Genomic DNA, 18,896 nt, shown 5'->3' on the forward strand with positions numbered 1-18,896 from the left:
TCAGAGTTAGATAATCTGCACATCTGTCTTTGACAAGCATGTTCTAGACCATGTAGCATTATTTTTACTGTCAAGATTTGCCTAGAAACACTTTTACCAATGGCCATATACTTAGCCAGTTAGGGAGGCAAAATGTCTTAACACTTTTGTTTGCCAAGTTAAGAAATGCAGCTGTTGTGTAAGAAAATGGAAAGGTTTTCGTAATCTGAGTCTGACACATACTAGAGTAACGGGACAACAGCAGACAAAAGAAACAAAAAAACAAGGAGCTTTAGAAAAAGGCTTCCACAAAAACAGGGTTTGGAATTTAACACAGCTGTATGGTGTGAAGAAGGTGGCTGTACACTGCATATTTGTGAAAAAGTAAATCTATCAAGTAAATAAGATGTTGATTCAGATAATATACAAATAAACTGTAAGTGTACGTAAGTGTGTATGTAAAATGTTTTAAAACTCATTGTTTCATTCATACAACACACAGAGTTAAAGATCAGAAACGAAAGCTTTTACCAACAAATCTGGGTCAGTGATGACCCTTGTACACCTTACATGCTTCCAAAGTGAATAAACAAACTTCACTGTCAAAGCGTTAATATACCAGTGATTTTCATTTATGGCAGAAATAATGTTCTAGCTTCCTATGAAAGAGCTACTAAAGAACTCATGGAGGTATTGCTGCAGGAAAACAGTGACAGGTATAAGATGGTTCCTCATACATAGTCTAAAAGCAGCAGCAACGTCAGAGATCATTAGAGAAACTAACCTGTGGTGTCATTCCATGGCAGATATACATGATTGGGATATTCTCTGTGTCTGGCCCTTGATCAAGGCACAAATCACTTTTCAGGGAATTCTGCAGCTAAAATAAACAGAAAGAAAAAAGAAATCAAGCAAGCCTTACATAAGAAAATGATGGTGTGATTACTTTCTTTTTCTTTGCAAAAAAAGTGTATGTGGTTGAACAAGGAAATATGCAAAATTAAAAATACTTGTTGTGGTGAAGATACTGAAGAGCAAGCACTTGGACTAAATTCTTCCCTGTAGATAATCTAACACTTCAGATTTCAATTATGTTGCACATGGTTTCAGGGAGGGTAAATTTCAAAAAGCCTTCAGAGATAATAATGATTTTTGATACACATTTTTTACAATATCAAGTCTAACACATCTCTGGTACACACTATATACAAAGGACAATTTTTTTGCAGCAATGCAGCTAGCTGAGCAGTACGGATGGAGTTGCAAACACAAGAGAAAGCCCTATAATTAACAGCTTTTCAGAATCACTCAGCAGAGTCCTCTTTAAAAAACTCCTTTCTGCTGACACTTACAGACTTGTAGCCAATTGGTATGCACTAGCTCTTCTTTGCATTATTCCGGACTAGCCCATGAACAGCAGTCTAGCGATGAACAGACTGCAAAGTACTTGGCCCTGGTCATCACTAAGCCCCATATATTACCTGTGCAAAGCTGAGACAGAATTTTCTGAAAGTGAAGTGCTAAATTAATGAGCACAGATAGCTGGAAGGTTTAGAGTGTGAGGCCAAATATGTGGATTGCATACCCATGGGTATGCCTAAAGGTGCTCAGTGGTGTAAGATAAGCTCAGAGAACATGAGAGAATTGTCTGATGGAGGGAGTGAAGAGGTGATGTGGTTTGCAACCATGTGTAATTAACTGAGCAATCCTGTCAGCTGTGTACAGGGTACTCCTTTGAGGAAAACAGATTGATATGCTTAGAAAGGAAGTCTAGAAGTGCACTAATATGTAAGAAATGTGGACAAGCCTGAGATTGAAGCCAGGCAGTGAATAAAATGAAAAATGTGAAGTAAGATTTCCAACTCCAAACTTAAGTCTAAATTCAATAATAAGAACGGACAAATCCCAACATTAAAGAGGTATCAATGCATTCTTAGCTGCTAGCCTCAAGAATTAAAGAAAGCTTCCTTTCTCAAAACTTTCTATTTCTTAAGCATAAACATAACCACAACCATGACTCTAATCATAATCAGGCATTAGGCACCACTCTATCCAAACCAGTGATAAATATCAGCTTTAATAATTCATACCTGGATCCGTCACTACATTTGGCTTTTCAAAACCTCTTCCACAAACTCAAATTCTAATGCTTGTCCTAGCCCTAACGGAATAACCTTTTCCACAACAATCCCCATAATAAAGGAACCAAAAAAACCTCTCTTGACCAACATCAGCATGAAACTTGGGGCTGACCCAGCATTATAATAAGTACCGACTTTAGAGTTCATGCTCTGAAAAGAAACATGACCTTAACCCTAACAGCAGCTGCCTGGTGCCTTATGAACCGTGACAACAAAAAAACTAAAATGTACTCTTCAGATTTAATTCCTCAAACTTTTATCCCAATCACAACTCTAAAATTAACTTAGAATATCTGTAGAGAATTAATCCTTACAAAACCAGAGAAACAAAAAAGACAATGGCCTGATAACTAATAATGGTGTGTAAAAATCTGAGGCCCAGACTCTTCAAAACTATCCCTTTCCAAAATCTAGTGGCATTGTGATGACCAACAGTTAACTTGGGTAATGCAGTTTTAGACTACCAAGACTTAATTACAACCAAAAATATAACCAGGTTCCCAATCCACATGCTGAAAACCAGAAATAATTAATCAATACTGCCATTTGCTCCCACACTGAGTCTTACAGAACACAAAGATAGAGTACAGAAATTTACCAACTTGCAAGATAATCTCAAACATCAAGCTGACATTAGGGCCCCAGTCCCTACACTAAACACATCAGCTTTTGGTCCACTGACACCACTTTCTCCTACCTCTACCAGCACTGCAGACTTCAAAAAGAAACCTGGTTTCCAAACCTTCCTGCTGCCAACAACCCCAATCCTAGCTGTATGTCACAGCATAAACTAGACATCGATGATACAACTATTTTCTTACTTTCACAGAACAGGAGGAGATTTAAGATTTAGGAAATAAATATGGGTGGCGACACTGCAGATGCCTATATCCTAACCCTCACCCCTATTCAGGTAACTTTCAGAATTATTCAGTAGTTTTTAAAATTAATGACAATGCTACAGTAGCAATATCTCTTTTCTACAAAAAGAGAAGCCAGCTGATGAACAGAAGCACTTACAGAATCAGCAAGCAGCTGACTTGATTTGAAATATCATACCTTTCTCCATTATAAGACATACAAACAAACAGGAAAGCAGACTGAAGGAAAATTAGAGATCCAAGTACTTTACTAAGAAGATTGAGGCACTGGATCTTTTTGTTTCATAAAACAGTATTTCATATAAGAGTAAGCGGTGTATTTCATAAAACACTCCTCTTTACCTGTACAGATACATTGCCATAGATGTCCACTACTACTTTTGTGATAGTACAAATACTAAAATAAGGCCTACTCCTCATGTCTTGCTTAGCTGATGAGGCTACTCGCATACTGCAGATGAAATACTGCATCATGTATGTTATTATGAAGTACATAAATATGCATGTTCTGCTGACAAGCAAGTTCAGTATTTTGGTAGCAAACTCTTTGCTTCTTTTTGGTTTGTATATTGCCAGCAAGGAACCTTCAAAGGCTGATGAAAAAGTCTCAGAGGAATATAAAATCATAGGGTGCCTGTTCTGTGATTTTCATTTTGACTTACATAATGCAGAGTTAATCCTGAGACTACACAATGAGTATCTTAGCTACTCCACTGGTCTTCCTTTTTTTATCTAGTATATCTTCTACCTGCAGCCAACCATTTCTTAGAGGTACCTACAAGCAGAACCATGCACCTATTAGCTGCTATGCTTCCTTCTCCTCAGCAAACTCCACATCTGATTAGATCATGGCATCACTGAGAGAAATTCCACAAGGTCTATAGAAGAGCTTCCTTGCCCACAGGTGTGATTTGGGCATCCTTCTTAACTATTACAGAAGGCAACCATTATCTCATGCATTTAACATTTAACGCACAGGAATCAAATTTTGTGAGTATGACACTGCTTAGAGAAGGTGAAAAGGACATCCTAGTTCTACTAGCTTATTATGGGACCATAGTAACTTCCTGTGCTCATCTTGGGTATCATGCACACTTGCACTCTTGGTTTAGATCACTGTTTCTCTAGGGGTAAGAATTCTCTCTGCTTTAATTAGCACAGTACAACTCAAGCATGATTCCTACATAGACAAGGGTACTACTGTCACACTAGTAATGATGATGATGATCCTAAAACACAGGCATTTTAGCAGTAGTTTGTTGAATGCAACATAATTCTTGAACCTCTCTGCCATTGCTTTACACATGCATTAGATACATGAGATTTCTTTAGCTCTGATTAGCTTGGAATGTTTGTGTTTAATACTTTCTTATAGCAGATATCTATGGTGATACCTGTTCTAGGGTGGATCAGGTTTGCTGTTAGATGGCTGAAAGTTTAATAAGGGAAGGCATCAACCTTTAGTGGTTGGACTCAATGATCTTAAAGGTATTTTCCAACCTAAATGATTCTGTGATTCTCAATTAAGATCTGGCTACAGTGAGCCTATTTTGTTAATTCACCTGCTGCCACAAACCTTTCAACTGACAGCTCCAGTAAGTCTAAAATATCATGCCTTGAGTATCGTTGAGTAGAATGCAAGCCATGAAAGAAACAAACAAAAGATCAGGGAGGAAGATAACATTCAAAATACCTCAGCATAAACTACAACAGAGCAGCTCTCTGTCAGCTAACCAGTCTAATAAATTATTTAACTAGGGACTCCACATTTATCTGATTCTTCTGCTTACAGCCAGACACTGTCTTCATGAATTACTTCCACTATTGCACCTCGCTCCCCCACCTGTTAGAATGGGAAATGTAAATATGATCCTTACCACCCCATAGGCGACGGTATCTGAATACATTCTCATTTCTGGATACACACTGACAAGATACCACCTAAAGGTCTTGCACTGGAGTTTTTTCCTCAAGGCTTTCCTCTCAGAAATATCACCAATATCAATTCCAGAGTCCTGCATATGAAACAAAGGACAGAGAAGCAGAAAAGACATCAGTGATACACTTCTGTACAAACTCATCATTCAGTCTCCCTCATTGCAAAGATGATTATGACCTATGATAATTTTAAACTTTTGGCTGCAAAGTGAGTCTGTTACCCACACCCACTCCAGAAGTGCCCCAATTAAATATGATACAGGTCACCACAGATCTCTTTCAAAGTCTGCTTTGGTCAACGGAACCATTTCTATTGACTTCAGTGGGGCTTAGATCTAGCTTCCAATGAATATCACTGTTGTTCTCCAATTTCCTGACTCTTTCCAAATCCAGAAGTAATTGGCAGGAAGTAGCAAGTTGCCCTAGAAACAAACTTATTGCTGGCATCCCACTGTGGCCTAGTCATTAGTATATGACACTTTCTGGCCATTTCTGAAGTCTGGTTTAATGCTTCACTGCAAAGAGCAGAAGCTCTGCTCCCCTTTCTGAAATACCACTTATTAAATTTCTCTTGTAATGTAAAAAGAGAAGTTGCTATTTTTGTTAAAAGCAATTGAAAAATATTCTATCCCTTAATTTTTGTTCTCCTTTACGTTTCCTGCTAACCTAATTTCTACTTATCATAAGAGCAGCTCATAAAGAAAGGGTTTCATAAAGTCCCTGTATATAAAAATCAGTAATTTATCACATTAAAATCAGGCAGTGGAAATTTTTAGAGAGGGATCTAAGTGCAAAACCATGGCTGCTATTTAACAGGAAGTAAAATGAGACACTTTGCTCCACACTGTGCTCTACCAGTTCTGCCTCAGAACAAAATACAGGATTAATATGTTTTCTTAGCAAAATCCTATCTACTTAAACAACACCCTCTTCTGGGTCATAAACACCCCAAAGAATTTGTCAGCCACCAGATATGATTTAAAATTAATATTGGAAGCATTGAATTTTCCTAGTTATGCATCAAAAAGGTATCTTTATAAACACCTAGGTTTCTGAGCTGCTGAAGCACCAACTGCTTCTTACATCCCAAAGCACTGAATTAATGTTAATCTGAAACAAATGTATTTTATTATGGGAGCATTTTCTAGCTAACGGGAAATTGACTTCCATGGTAGCAAAGTATACTAAAAAGTAGGAAAGTGAGGTCTGGCATAAACAATCATAACTCAAGTTAATCCTTCAAAGTGATGACTCCCCTCAAGCCCTAAATCATTCATAAAACTTAGTAATCACCTCCTCCCATGCAGCTGGAGAAGGAAAATAACTCACATGTAGCACCCTGGCTTTATCACCAGCAACAACTCAGCGTGTTTCTCAAAGCTGAGAATATGATGGAAGGAAAAAAAAGGGAAAGAAAGAACACCAAATAACATAGGGGAGGACACACAGAGAGCACAGCTTTTCCTTCTGGGGCTTAAATAAATCTCTCTGTTGGTTTTTAGGTTTTTTTTAGTGTTTTAGTTTTTTTCGGAATCTATTTATCGAAGTAGTATGATGCAGAAATCACCGTGGTATCCAAGATCCCCATTTGAAGCCCTCAGTACTTCAGAGACACCCACATTGATCCCAGGAGGGCAGTCACAGCAGACTGCCAATTGATTCTGACTCCTTTTTATTATTGTTAGCTCTCAAAGAATAAAACCTTTGGAAACATCTGACTCAGGGCTTCTCAGTGATCTGGGAATTCTTCCATGGAAAAAAACAGGTCCTGTGGTTAACATTTTGGAATAACGCATTTCATGGAAAGTCCTGACTGTTGTAACTGAATTCATTTCTATTACCTACACAGTCCATTACTTCATCAGCTTCTAGGTAGAGAATTACTCTACCCGTAGTTATCTACTTGTGTAACAGTATTTAGCTATACTGTCTGTCTGTCCTCTCAGCATGGCTCTCACGATGATGTCTCAAACATCTGTTTGCCTAAGCTGAAACTAGGTTTGATTTAAAAAATGGTCCTCTCTGGCATTTCACCTTTAGTTTACTTTGGAGGTAAACAAAGATGAAACAGACATATTGCCATCTAGTCTGACATCTAAATTTGATCTAATCCCTTCCTAACCTTTCTTGTCCATCATCTCTTTGCTCCCTTCCTACTGGAAGTCTGTATTACAAATGCCCCACAAGCTTTAAGTGTTTTTTTTAGGTTGCTGTACTCTGAATACTCCTGCCTTTTACTGATGTTTCTATAGCAGAGACTGCACTGCTCCTAACCTTTTGATGTATAAAACAGGGCTCCTACTAATGATGTAGGCTTGCTTTACACTGACTGATTCAATTAAAGTGCTTGGGAAGGTAATTTTTTGCTGTACTTTCCTCTTTCCCTTAAAAGGCCAGAAGCTTTCCTTAAACATGTACTTGTTTCATCTGTGAAAACTGAACTGCTTCCCAGTATATTTTAAATAAGTATGAGGACATGTGTGTGTTTATTTGGTTCTCTACAGCTTTGAGAAATACAAATGAAGGTTCTATGTGCTACAGATTCTATACATACGTGTAGTAATAGATTTCTCCCTACAACAGAGGCATTCATTTACACTGCAGAAGAGGCTATCACTGTTAAAAAGCTGATTTAGCACTTGCCATTTCCAGCTTTTAAGTCTGCTCTATGGTTTGACAGCAGTAGCCTTTGTGAAGATGAAGGGAGAATATAATCTGCATTATAATTTATTCAAGCAGTTCAGTGCAATGATTAGTATATTTGTGGTGGGAAAATGGTTGGAGATTGAACTAGTAAGAAAACTTATTATTCCTCTTCAAAACTATGAACAAAATCAGCTTTGGAGATACAAGATCTACCCTGCAAGCACCTTGATATACCTTCTGACCTGAAGAAATAATTTCTTTTGTTTAAAAAATTAGTTTCAAAATTTATTACAACAGGCTCACTTTATTCTGATCAATCGGCACAGTCAAGATGGTGTTATTACTATTTGTTAAATGTAACAAGTAATAACAACAGCTTGTCTTTGCATTCTTTATGAATTTAAATTCCAAACTGCATTGAGATCTCAACTTTGCACAAGGTTAAGCATCACCATCACCATATCTGGATGAATATTATGGAAATACATGTATGATACTGTATATCCTGGTTAGCAAAAGGAATTCCTAAGTTTTGTGTTAATGCTATGCTTGCAAATCGAAAAATTGAAAATCGAGTGATCAGTGAAGATCAACCAATCTTCAGGAAAATAACAAATAAAAAATAGAAACTGAAATTTAAATCTATCAGCTTGGCTCTGAGACAGTTGAAAGCTCTTAACAGTTCATAGATTAAATACCACTGACTACAGAAATGAAAAACAGCTGAAACCAGATATCAAACCAAACTCCCAGGTTAGCCATCCTATGGTATCTTTTCAATACAACAGACCAATCATTGCTTATCTATGGAAAAGAAGGCTAAAAGGGAGTTATAGGTACATTCTGCAATATGGCATGAAATCCACCAGCCACCCCTACTCTGCTGTGAAATTACTCAAGAGTAATACATTCACAACTTAACTAATAGATGCTAACATCCCCTGTGCCTTGGCAGAACTCTGACAAACCTGGCGGAATTACAGCTCTTTATGATGGTAAATAAGAGGCTCAAATTCAAAACAAGATGTGTAATATAGATTTGATGGTTCCTTTTTCCACATTTCTGCAGCTACTACGTTAAAATCTCTACGAAGAGTTATCAGTGAGGATGATGAACATGACAATAGATTCATTTTTAAGGAATCTGAAGACAAAGAAATTGTTTTAGAATAAGACACAACTACATACATATTTTTATTTAAGAGTGCATGTATAGCATATCTTATGCCTATATATAGGACATAAATACATACATATCTGCATACCAAAGCAGAACCCAAGCAGAAACATAAAAAGTCAGTGTAGGAGCCAAACCCAAAAGGATCTAAAGCCAAAGCTTGCAACACAAGTCTTTGTGACTCACCTCCTGGGGTATGTTCCATGCCATATAGACATGGCTCTTAAATTCATCCATCCAGACTTCAGCCACCCTTAGTGCATTTCTCCGGACATGAGCAGTTAGATCTTCTGTGTATGGTTTATGTGCTCTTTCAATGTGGGCAATCCTGGAGCAAGGCAGAACTTCAACACTTCCTCCACACTGCCATACCTAGGAGGAAAAAAGACACTCTGCTAGTGAGAGCTCACTGCATCACTGCTGTCCTTTATTAAATACACTGAAATTATTTTATTTCTATGCTTGACATTTTTACAGAGAAGAATAACTACTCAGGACTTATTTGACTATACATAGGGTTTTTTTAGACAGTCATGAGAGGAGAGTGTTATTACCTTGCTTTACTGTGAACTATTACTACTACTCAACCTTACTACAGAATTATTACACTACCAGTAATGTCTCATCACAGTCTTCTCAGATCAGTTCAGTTATTCTCAATATTATTAATAAAATAATTAATGAGGCATCCAAAACCATGGCATTGGGGTTCAAGTTTTAATGCCTTGCAGGCATTTCCCTAAGACTGTGCACAGTCCATCTCAAGGCATACATGCACTATTCAGAATCTGGAACTAGGAAGCCTTATGTAGACGGGAAACTAAGACAGTCAGCTTTTAAGATCACTTTGGTTTCAGGTTCTAGGAAAATTAGAAATATAAATGAATCTTCTGCTTTGCTTTAAACATAGCTCAGAAAAGACCAGGTTTATTTCATTTGAGAAGGAGTGACAAAAACTAAGACTGCCTAGAGAAAACGTCCTATAAATAATTTCAACACACAGTACTCTTGTAAATTATAATAAACTTGTAATACAGGTTACTGTACCTGCTCAAGTGTGTTTTAGTTTTGCCCGCTACCACTAATGTCCATAACATTAATCATGAGTATCACATTCAGTTCTGATTCCCTCTCTTTCTATTTTCAACAAAAGACAGAACCACTTTGGCAGCCTTAACAGTCAGTGAATTACTTGAATTTTTTTACATAGAAGCTCTTTTTCTGTGTATCTTGAATTATGTAAACTTCCTAACAAGATCAAGGCAGCCCACTGGTTGAGTGGATGCTAATCAGGTGACAACAAAGATGTACTCTGATTGTTTGATCCTGCTGAACAAGAACCTCAGTGAACCAGAAGCAGGTGTACTCACTGAGGACTGACAACAGTTTGCTTTATGATGCTATTAGCAGAGATTCCTGAGGCTTGATATTCCATACAAAGAGAGTGAAAACATGAGATCGAAGGTGCTCCTTCCTTGCACAGTACTTGCAGGAAAGAGTATATTCTGGTCTCCCTCCTAGTGGCCAAGGATGTGGGTTGGCAGAACATCATGTTCTGGAGCTGATCTCAGGCACCTCAGGTCTGTCCATCCTATAGGCATATGCTCTGCTAAGGAGACACTTTGTTCACTCATTCATTTCATATATTTAGACATCTGGCTTGAGTACAGCATTTAGACATTTGGCAGCTCCTGAGACCAGAAAGTGTGGCATGGATTCATAATGTTTACAAAGCCTTTTCTGAACTGCTGCCTAATTGCATTCAGCATATGCTGGAAGAAGAGACAGAGCCTTGGTTTTCTGAGCTCTCTCAAAGATGAGCTACCCCATGCACCTACAGTCAAGTAGTGAGCTGAAAATACTTCAGCATGTCTCTATGGCCAGAACTTGGAAAACAGTAAGAGTAAATAAACATAACCATTACCAACAACAGGGCAAAAACTGAGATGATCATAAATATTTAAAAACACACAGGCAACTGATCTGGCAGAAGAATAGTCTGGAAACATTTGTGTCCCATGTAAACATCACGGTGGACAATCCAGTTTAGCGATCTAACAAAAATAATACTTAGTCAAACGTTTAATTCTAAATGCTTCAGATACATTACCTAAAAAAGACTAAATGTGAAGTATCATCAGGCTTTGTTAACAGAATGCCTGCTTTCAGTCCGAGCTATTTCTCAGTACAGCATTTGACATCCAGCCATAAATTGTTCCAGAGTTACTCACTGTATGCAGTTTAAATTAGTATCAAAAAAGACACGGAAGATGTAAAAATTGTCATAACTTAGCACAGGACAAGACAATTCCCATGCCACATGTTCTGCTTACTCTGCCTAGCCTTTGCTAGGCAGTCCTCACTAGAGATGGCCTCAAACCAAGACCAACATGCGAACACCAAATCTTCTGTGAGATTTTCTGAGTTAGCTCTGAATGCCGTCTTGACAACAAGCTGAGCCAAAAATTCACGGTCTATAATAAGCTGAATTTCCAAGTAAATTTCTAGGATGTGAAAGTCTAAAGAGCGAACTCATCTATAATTTTAACTGATGCAGTAATCAGTCAAATATAATTTGACTTTATGATGAATTCATACGTATTTTCAAAGTCTGTAATGTAGTTTGTAAATAGCAAGTACCCACTACCTGAATAAACACCAATTAATCAAATTTGGTGGCCACTCCTTTCTCTCAGACACTGTCAGTCTTTGTTTTACTTCCAAAGATGAATTAATGACTCTGCAGAATCATTGATTCACTTAAGAACTTAATGCTAAGAGGGACTTGTCAATACAGATGCTGACAGTACTAGTGGGTTGTATTAAACAACTTCAAACCTAAATATAATTTCTAAGCAAAGATCTCCTGCAATCCATGAAAACATGAGTAAGCATGCACCAGAACTGGACTAGAGATATATGCTATCAGTATCTGTATATCAAGATGAATAGAAGTCCTTTAATTTTAAAAAAGGAAGACATGAGAAACACATATGATCTGAAAATATGGGAATATGGTGTGTGCAGAGCTTTAGCTACAGTACGAAACAAGCAGCACAACCCTAGATGTAGGCTGTGAAGTCTTGCAAAGCACTCGTGGAGTGAAAGCAGATGCAGTACTTTGTAAGGGCAGATAGCACAATCCAGACATTCTCAGCTGGTCACATCCAGGACAAGCCACAGTACCTTTCTCTCCCACAGGCGTTCCTTGCCAGTGGGATTACAGTGTGGTGAGAAAGCTCTTTCTCCAAAAATTTCACTGCACTTGGGGAGTCCCATTGCAAAGAAAGAAAATTTAGGAAGGCATTAAAGTGGGATTTTCTAATGGCATGAAGCTCTCCTGCAATCTCAAGGGATTCTGGATTCCCAATACCACAAAATGTGCAAAATCTCCAGCCTAGGAATGAAGGGCTTTGCTAGTCATACAGCATATGAATACTAAACAATGTAACATGATTAACCGACTGCTACAGAAAGTGTTAGGGTTTTTCCATCCTTCCCTTATTTGAAATAAGGTAATTTCTTGCAGCTAGGTCAAGAACACCCATCCATTCTTTACTTCTTTCATTCTCAGACCAACTTACCATTTGTCCCTGACCAGTCCTAGCTACTACCCCCATCTCCTCTACTCATGTAAACAAAGCCATGGTGCTTCTACCATTGTGTTGGAGCCACTGTGGATGACTGCATGAGTTTTCAAGACATCTTGAAAAGGTATAAATCTCGCATCAAAAGCATATAAGACAGATTCAATTACTCTAAACCATCAACTTTTGGTCAAAGGCAATTTTTAGGATTTTTTTAAGTAATATTTTAATATTAAGAAATATATTTTCTTACAGGAGAACCCGAAGCGAAGTTGTGCAGCCTTTTAAAACGGCCTTTACATTGTCTTTAGTATTCAAAAAATTGGAATAGCAATTGAGGGGTCAGTTCCTCACAACTTCACGTTTCCCCTGTGAATTTCACAGCTGTATTTTTGCTGTCATTAGTAATCTTCACTCAGGCATCAGCCAAACTGAATAGCACCTTTCTTGTTCTCTAGCACTGTTATTTTATGTGATGGCTATAAATAAATACAAAGATTTAAAATCAGTGAAGCTTTTCCAAGTTATCACCCATGATTTCAACAGGAAGTCTAAAGAGAAAAGAGCTTCAAAGACTTTTCTTAACCACACAGAATGGTTTGAAGTAAAATGTTGCATCTCTGGGCATAATGTTGCTGCAATCAGCAATACTTAATGACAAAACCGCTCATGCAAGGAAAAATCTTGACGAATTTCCTAAACTATGGTTACAAGGAAATACAACACTTTTTTTTGTTGCCCATGAAGATATTTTACCTGTGGTAGACAGACAGTGAGGTAGAAAGAGGTGGAAATTGCTAGCAATAGTCTCAATTTCCTGTCAAATACCTAACGATACATATAAACTTGTCAAAAGTAACATATGCATCCGTCACTGTGATATAATAAATAGCAATTAACATTTAATTCTGTAAAAGCATCAACTGCAAAACCGTACCAGTGGGTCTCAGAAGTTATCTTCAGGCAAATCTTGTGGAAAGTTTTCAAGTATGAGTGACTGCACATCTTTGGAGCATTAGCATGATTGCTGAAGCCCCAGCAATGAAGAAAGTTTGCTTTTCTTTGAGGAATTTCTTGAGGTTCTGGTCCCACTGGTTCACTTTGCAAAAGCAGCCTCTTGGAAAAAGACGACATCAACTAGAGTTTCTATTCCAAAGAACTCTCAGAATCCACTTCAGTGTGTTTTCAATGCTCCCTACCAAGAGAACCTTAAGAAAGGGCTCTTTATTCTTGAATTTCCTGAGGAGGTTCGCGTACTTGGTATAGTCCCAAGAAGAGCTTAGAGGGATTCCTCTTCTTGAAAGGGTCCCTTCATCACTAGTAAAAGGTAGTAAAATTCCATTAAAAAATGTTAGGGTTTAACGGGACAGTAGTGGTGCCAAGGTGGCTTCTGACACAACACTGAAAGACTAAAATCAGCAAAGCCTCTGACCTAAACTAAGCAAAGCAAGTGGGAGATGATAGGAACATTAAATGAATGCAGAGAATCTATTTGGGGAAAAGAAAAACGTGTGGGGAATCTCCCTTTTAAATCTTCAGTTGTTATGGCTTATGTGAGGAGCTTGTCCAAGTTCTAAGTGCTTCTTACTGTTAATTTACTGAAGGTACATTTGCACATAAGCTGTAAATGTGGCCCTACATCTGTGTGATTTTATGCTCACCAAGGTTAAATTAGCCCCACAGAGCAAATAGAAAACATATTCTCTGTGTTGGAAGAACCAGGAAAGCAGTGGATGTGTAAAACTACAGAGAGAGCACAGGTCATGACACAACAGATCAGCTGTAACTGCCGCTCTGTTAAAGGAGTAAAGGACCCAGGGTCTGGGCAGTCCAGTGGGATGGCACAAGTGAGGCAGCTACAGAAGCAGTAATACACCAAATGGCTTCTTTAAACGTTTCGCAAAGGTGTAAACCCTGATCCCGCATGCTATCATTCCTCACTCCTTCCACCAAAATGAGGGCAGTGGTGATGCCATCTGCACAGCTTTCAGTGTGCAGCAGGGACTCACTCAGCCTTGGAAATGTCTAAGTCAATCTGCTTAAAATATTTTTGGGAGCAAATTCCATTCACATCTGGAAAATCTGTTTCATTAGACAAAGTCTCGGTTTCTGTTTAATTTTTAAATCCACATCCGTTAGTAAATCCTTTTCAATTGCATTTAAACATACTTGAATTTGCATATTTCATCAAATCGATTACAACTCTGAAGCTGATCCTCTCTCAAATATTTAATTTATACCTCATTATAAAATGACACAACACTTCTTCATTAAAAATGTTTCTTTTTATCTTTTTAATCACTGAGTCTTCTTTTCATGTTGTGGAAGCTTAATCTAATACAATAAACCCTACATGATGCCGAGCAGTTTATCAGCATGTACTGCATTCATTAAACTTACGCAGATCATGCAGTTTCTCCATGAACTGATGTGACCTTGCTTGAAACCATCATTTCATTTGGACTGTAAACAAAACTGTTTAATTATTAAGTGATTTCTCAAAAAACTGAAGCAATTTCTAGCTTCTGTGAAGTCTGCAAATGACAAAATTAGAACAACTCATTAAAGTGTCCCGAGGATAAAAAGTCAGTGTGAATTACTACTGTGGATACAAACACACAGTCACCAATATCTTTAAAATATATCTGGGGGAACAATTTAAGACAAAAATATTTGTGAATCTTGTTAACCTTTGTCATTACCATTAATAGTTTACTGATAACCAATAATGAGTTTGATGTTTTACAGACAAGTATGAAAAAACTATTTTTATTCAATGCCATGAGCTAAGCCTGTAATCATTTTGGGCTTGCATCTTTATTTTGCTATCTTGACAGGTGACTGCAGAAAGGACAGAGAGAATGGTGAGATACAAAGATCACTGAAATCCCTGCTCATGTTTCCAACAGCAATTAGTGGGTTTTGGATTGCACCGTGAAAGATTCTGGATTGTCATATACATTTGGGTATCTGTCTCTCTAAACCTAGAAATATACTCACTGGATGAAATACATTAATCTTTATTTAGGTCATATCTCCACTAAAGTCAGATGATCTTCACTAAATTGAAGTAGTGACAAGCACTGATGGATTTGGCTAACTTTTCCCAAATTCAGCAAGCAGCCATGCACAGCTTCCACTGGTCTCAAATAGGTTTGTCTAACTGAAGAAGTCTCCCCAGACAGTAGAATTAAACACAGAGTCCTGGCCTAAGTCACATAAACTCAGAATTAGAAAAATTAGAATATAGATGGACAGAAAGAGAAAGAAAGTATGATTCCAGTGTACTCCTTGCTTCTGGATGCTGAATGGGCTGGAAAAGGGAACTGTCCATTGGCGTGTACCCTTGCAGAGGGTGTAACTTAATTTCAAGAGATGTCTGCCTATGGTCACAGCTCAGAACATTATCCACAGAGAAGTCAGACACTAGAGAGAGATTTTTAAAATTACTTCATCTGTTTTACTGAAGCCCTGTGAGGTTTCTGAATCCTATTGTACTTATCAGTATTCAAGCCTTATCAGTATTCAAGCCTTATCAGTATTCAGGTTAGGTAAACCTACCTATTTGTGTGAGAGAATAGCTTTTTCTGTAACTGAGCTGATAATAATGTGAAACTGTAAGCAACCTACAACCCCCCCCCCCAGTCTAAAAAACTATTTAAAAGGAAATAAAAGGCTTTAAGTAGAGCAGCTATCAATTTTTAAAATGTAAATTATCCCTTAAATATTACTTCTGAAGTCATCATTAATTGCCTCATAAGCAACACTTTACATTAATTGTGCCTTTATAAAACACTCTAATTGAAAGTGTAACATATGCAAAGATTCTTCCCATATTAAATTGTCAGTAGTTTCCTTCCTCTTTTAGCTAATTGCTTCATTATGTACTTTTTAAATTGTGTTGTTCTGTGGGGATTAATTTTGCACATATCTTCATGAGCTGGGAAACTTTTACGACATATTGTTAAACTACGCATGTTGTGTTGCTGGTTTACAATTGCAGCAACTACTCTATGCCTTGTGTTACCAGGAGACAACATGCTTCGAGGGTCACTGAGCACATATGGCTTCATTCAGGTTTCTTTCAAATGTGTCTACCTCACTGCTAAGCACAGCAAATAACCAACACATAAATCACTACATTGCCAAGTTTAAGTCATGAATAGGAAGTAAAAGAAACCACTTTTCATCTTAAAAGGCAAAAAAGCAGCAAGCTCAATAACCAGATCACCACTGGTTTGGTATTCATGAAGCAACTTACTGCATTGCCCATCTTTTATGTTTTCATCTTTCTCTCCTTTACCACAGCTGTACTTTCAGCTTGATCAGAGTTGTTAATCTTGCACTAATCCTCAAGACTTCATCCTGAAGTACCAGAATACCAAACTAAGAATAGACTACATTAGACTAGGATATTTTCAGTTGGAAGATCATCTAGTCCAACTGCCCGACCAATTCAGGGCTGACCAAAACCTAAAGCATGACACTAAGGGCATTGTCCAAATGCCTCTTAAAGAGTGACAGGCCTGGGACATTGCCCATCTCTCTAGGAAGCCTGTTCCAGTGTTTGATGGCTGTCTCAGTGAAGAAATACTTCCTAATGTTCAGTCCGAACCTCCCTGATGCAGCTTTGAAACATTCCTATGCATCCTATCACCTGATACAGGGAGAAGAGATCAGCACCCTTGCTCTCTACTTCCCCTCATCAGGAAGCTGTAGTAGAGAGATTCCTTTTCCCTTAGCCTCCTTCTCTCCAAACTAGACTGGACTGCTGGAAACAGCGCTGACAACACAGACGTTTTCCTTACTGCTGAGCAGTGCTTGCACAGAGCCAAGGCCTTTTCTGCTCCTCACACCACCCCATCAGTGAGCAGGCTGAGTGTGCATAAGGACTGGGAGAGGACACAGCCAGGACAGCTGACCCCAGCTGGCCCAAGGGATACTTCACACCGTATGGCATCATGCTCAGCATGTAAAGCTGAGGAAGAAGCAGAAAGGTGGGGGGCATTGGGAGTGATGGTGTTTCTCTCCCCAAGAGAGAAACACATTACGTGTGATGTAGCCCTGCTGTCCTAGAGACAGCTGAACACCTGCCTGATCATGGGAGACTGTGAATGAATTCCTGGTTTTGCATTGCTTGTGTGCACAGCTTTTGCTTTACCTATTAAAATGTCTTTATGTCACGAGTTTTCTCACTTTTACCCTTCCAATTCTCTCTCCCATCCCACCCAGAGCGGAGTGAGTGAGCAGCTCTGTAGGGCTTAGTTGTCGGCTGGGGTCAAACCATGACACATGTTAAAACAAATACTGAATCTTCACAGGGTAAGCCATGAAGAATTGTAATGCCAGAATCTACAGTGCCATTGCCACCATATTGTGACCTGAAAGTGTAGAAAGATATTAAACATGAGGCTATCTCACAATAACACGCTAATTAATCTGCATCTCTCCTGAGTCTGCTGATTTGTGTGCATTGACTTCAACTGTTTTGCTTCTTTCCATGCCACTATACACAACAATTTCCTCTCATAGAACATCAAGATGTCTATATTGCTGCCCAGTTGGTAATATACAACTACATGGCACAACCAACAAAAAAGTATCTGCAAGAAATCTCCAAGTGCCTCATTCTCCTTCTTTGTAGGGTATACTGATGCCACGTTAGCTGGTGCTGTTATCAAGCATTTGCTTTCCTGTGGGATCAGCTAGTAAAATGTTCTCTCCTCAGAAAGAGCAAAACCACAAAAATGATTCACTGGTTAATGCTGGCTGTATGTAGAATTACACATGCTGTAGCTGCAGGTTACCTGCTGAGGCATTCACAGGCAAATTAAGGCAAAAAACCCCAACTATTCCACTGCAGGTTTGACACAAATACAGAACAAGTCACAGAAAGCCAGTTTACGTTGATGTCATGACTGGCACCTGTTTGGAGGCATGACAATTCCTTATTTTATTCTCAATAGAGGCTGGTTTGGGGTTTTTTCCTGTTGGAATTCTGACCCTGTAAACAGAGAGTTAGTCTGTGTCATTTTGGGATTCAGGTTGTTAACACAGTACAGTACTTTCCAAAACAACATTAATCTCACTGAAAAGACACTGCTGGTTACACAAGGTGCTAGGCAAGTATTTACGCCACACTTGCAGTGCCAAGGACCTATTTTTATCTTGGTGAAAGCATGGGATGTGATAAGCGTTGGCTGCATCTTGTAAGAAGCAACATTTGATCAATCTTTACAAACTTTTCTTCCAGAATTCAATATACAAATCACCTCTTCATTATTCACAAAATGGATAAAAATAAAGAGAAATCACTATCTTAAAAAGCACTATTTAAATGTCATCTAAAAGTAGCAACTAAGAATATATTTATCCTTGTGCTTCTCAGCCCTTCCTTAGCACATCATCAACCTAATACTGCTGAAAGGCACTTGTGATCATACAATAAGGATTTTTTTCCATACAACAAATCATTCCTTACTGGGAAGGGTTATGGCCTACTTATTAAAATCAAGTCAAAACCATGGCTTTAAGACCACAGCAAGTG

At 38.3% G+C, this 18,896-nt stretch overlaps 1 protein-coding gene across 12 annotated transcripts in view; it reads right to left on the minus strand.

The window, feature by feature from the left end:
• GALNT18 (polypeptide N-acetylgalactosaminyltransferase 18) overlaps positions 1-18,896 on the minus strand; it is a 261,201-nt gene that overhangs the window by 74,058 nt on the left and 168,247 nt on the right. For 11 of the 12 annotated variants that reach the window (XR_010613540.1, XR_010613539.1, XR_010613541.1 and 8 more), the window contains 3 exons: positions 8,949-9,134; positions 4,879-5,016; positions 764-859 (listed from right to left, as the gene is read on the minus strand). Coding sequence is in view for 9 of the 12 variants with exons in the window: in XM_065683059.1 (XP_065539131.1) it covers positions 764-859; positions 4,879-5,016; positions 8,949-9,134 (420 nt within the window). In the remaining 3 variants the exon portion in view is untranslated. The remainder of the gene's footprint in view (positions 1-763; positions 860-4,878; positions 5,017-8,948; positions 9,135-18,896) is intronic. The other variant, XM_065683057.1, reaches the window with a different exon arrangement.

Source organism: Lathamus discolor, chromosome 6 (genome assembly GCF_037157495.1).
Source record: "Lathamus discolor isolate bLatDis1 chromosome 6, bLatDis1.hap1, whole genome shotgun sequence".
Lineage (NCBI taxonomy): Eukaryota > Metazoa > Chordata > Aves > Psittaciformes > Psittacidae > Lathamus > Lathamus discolor.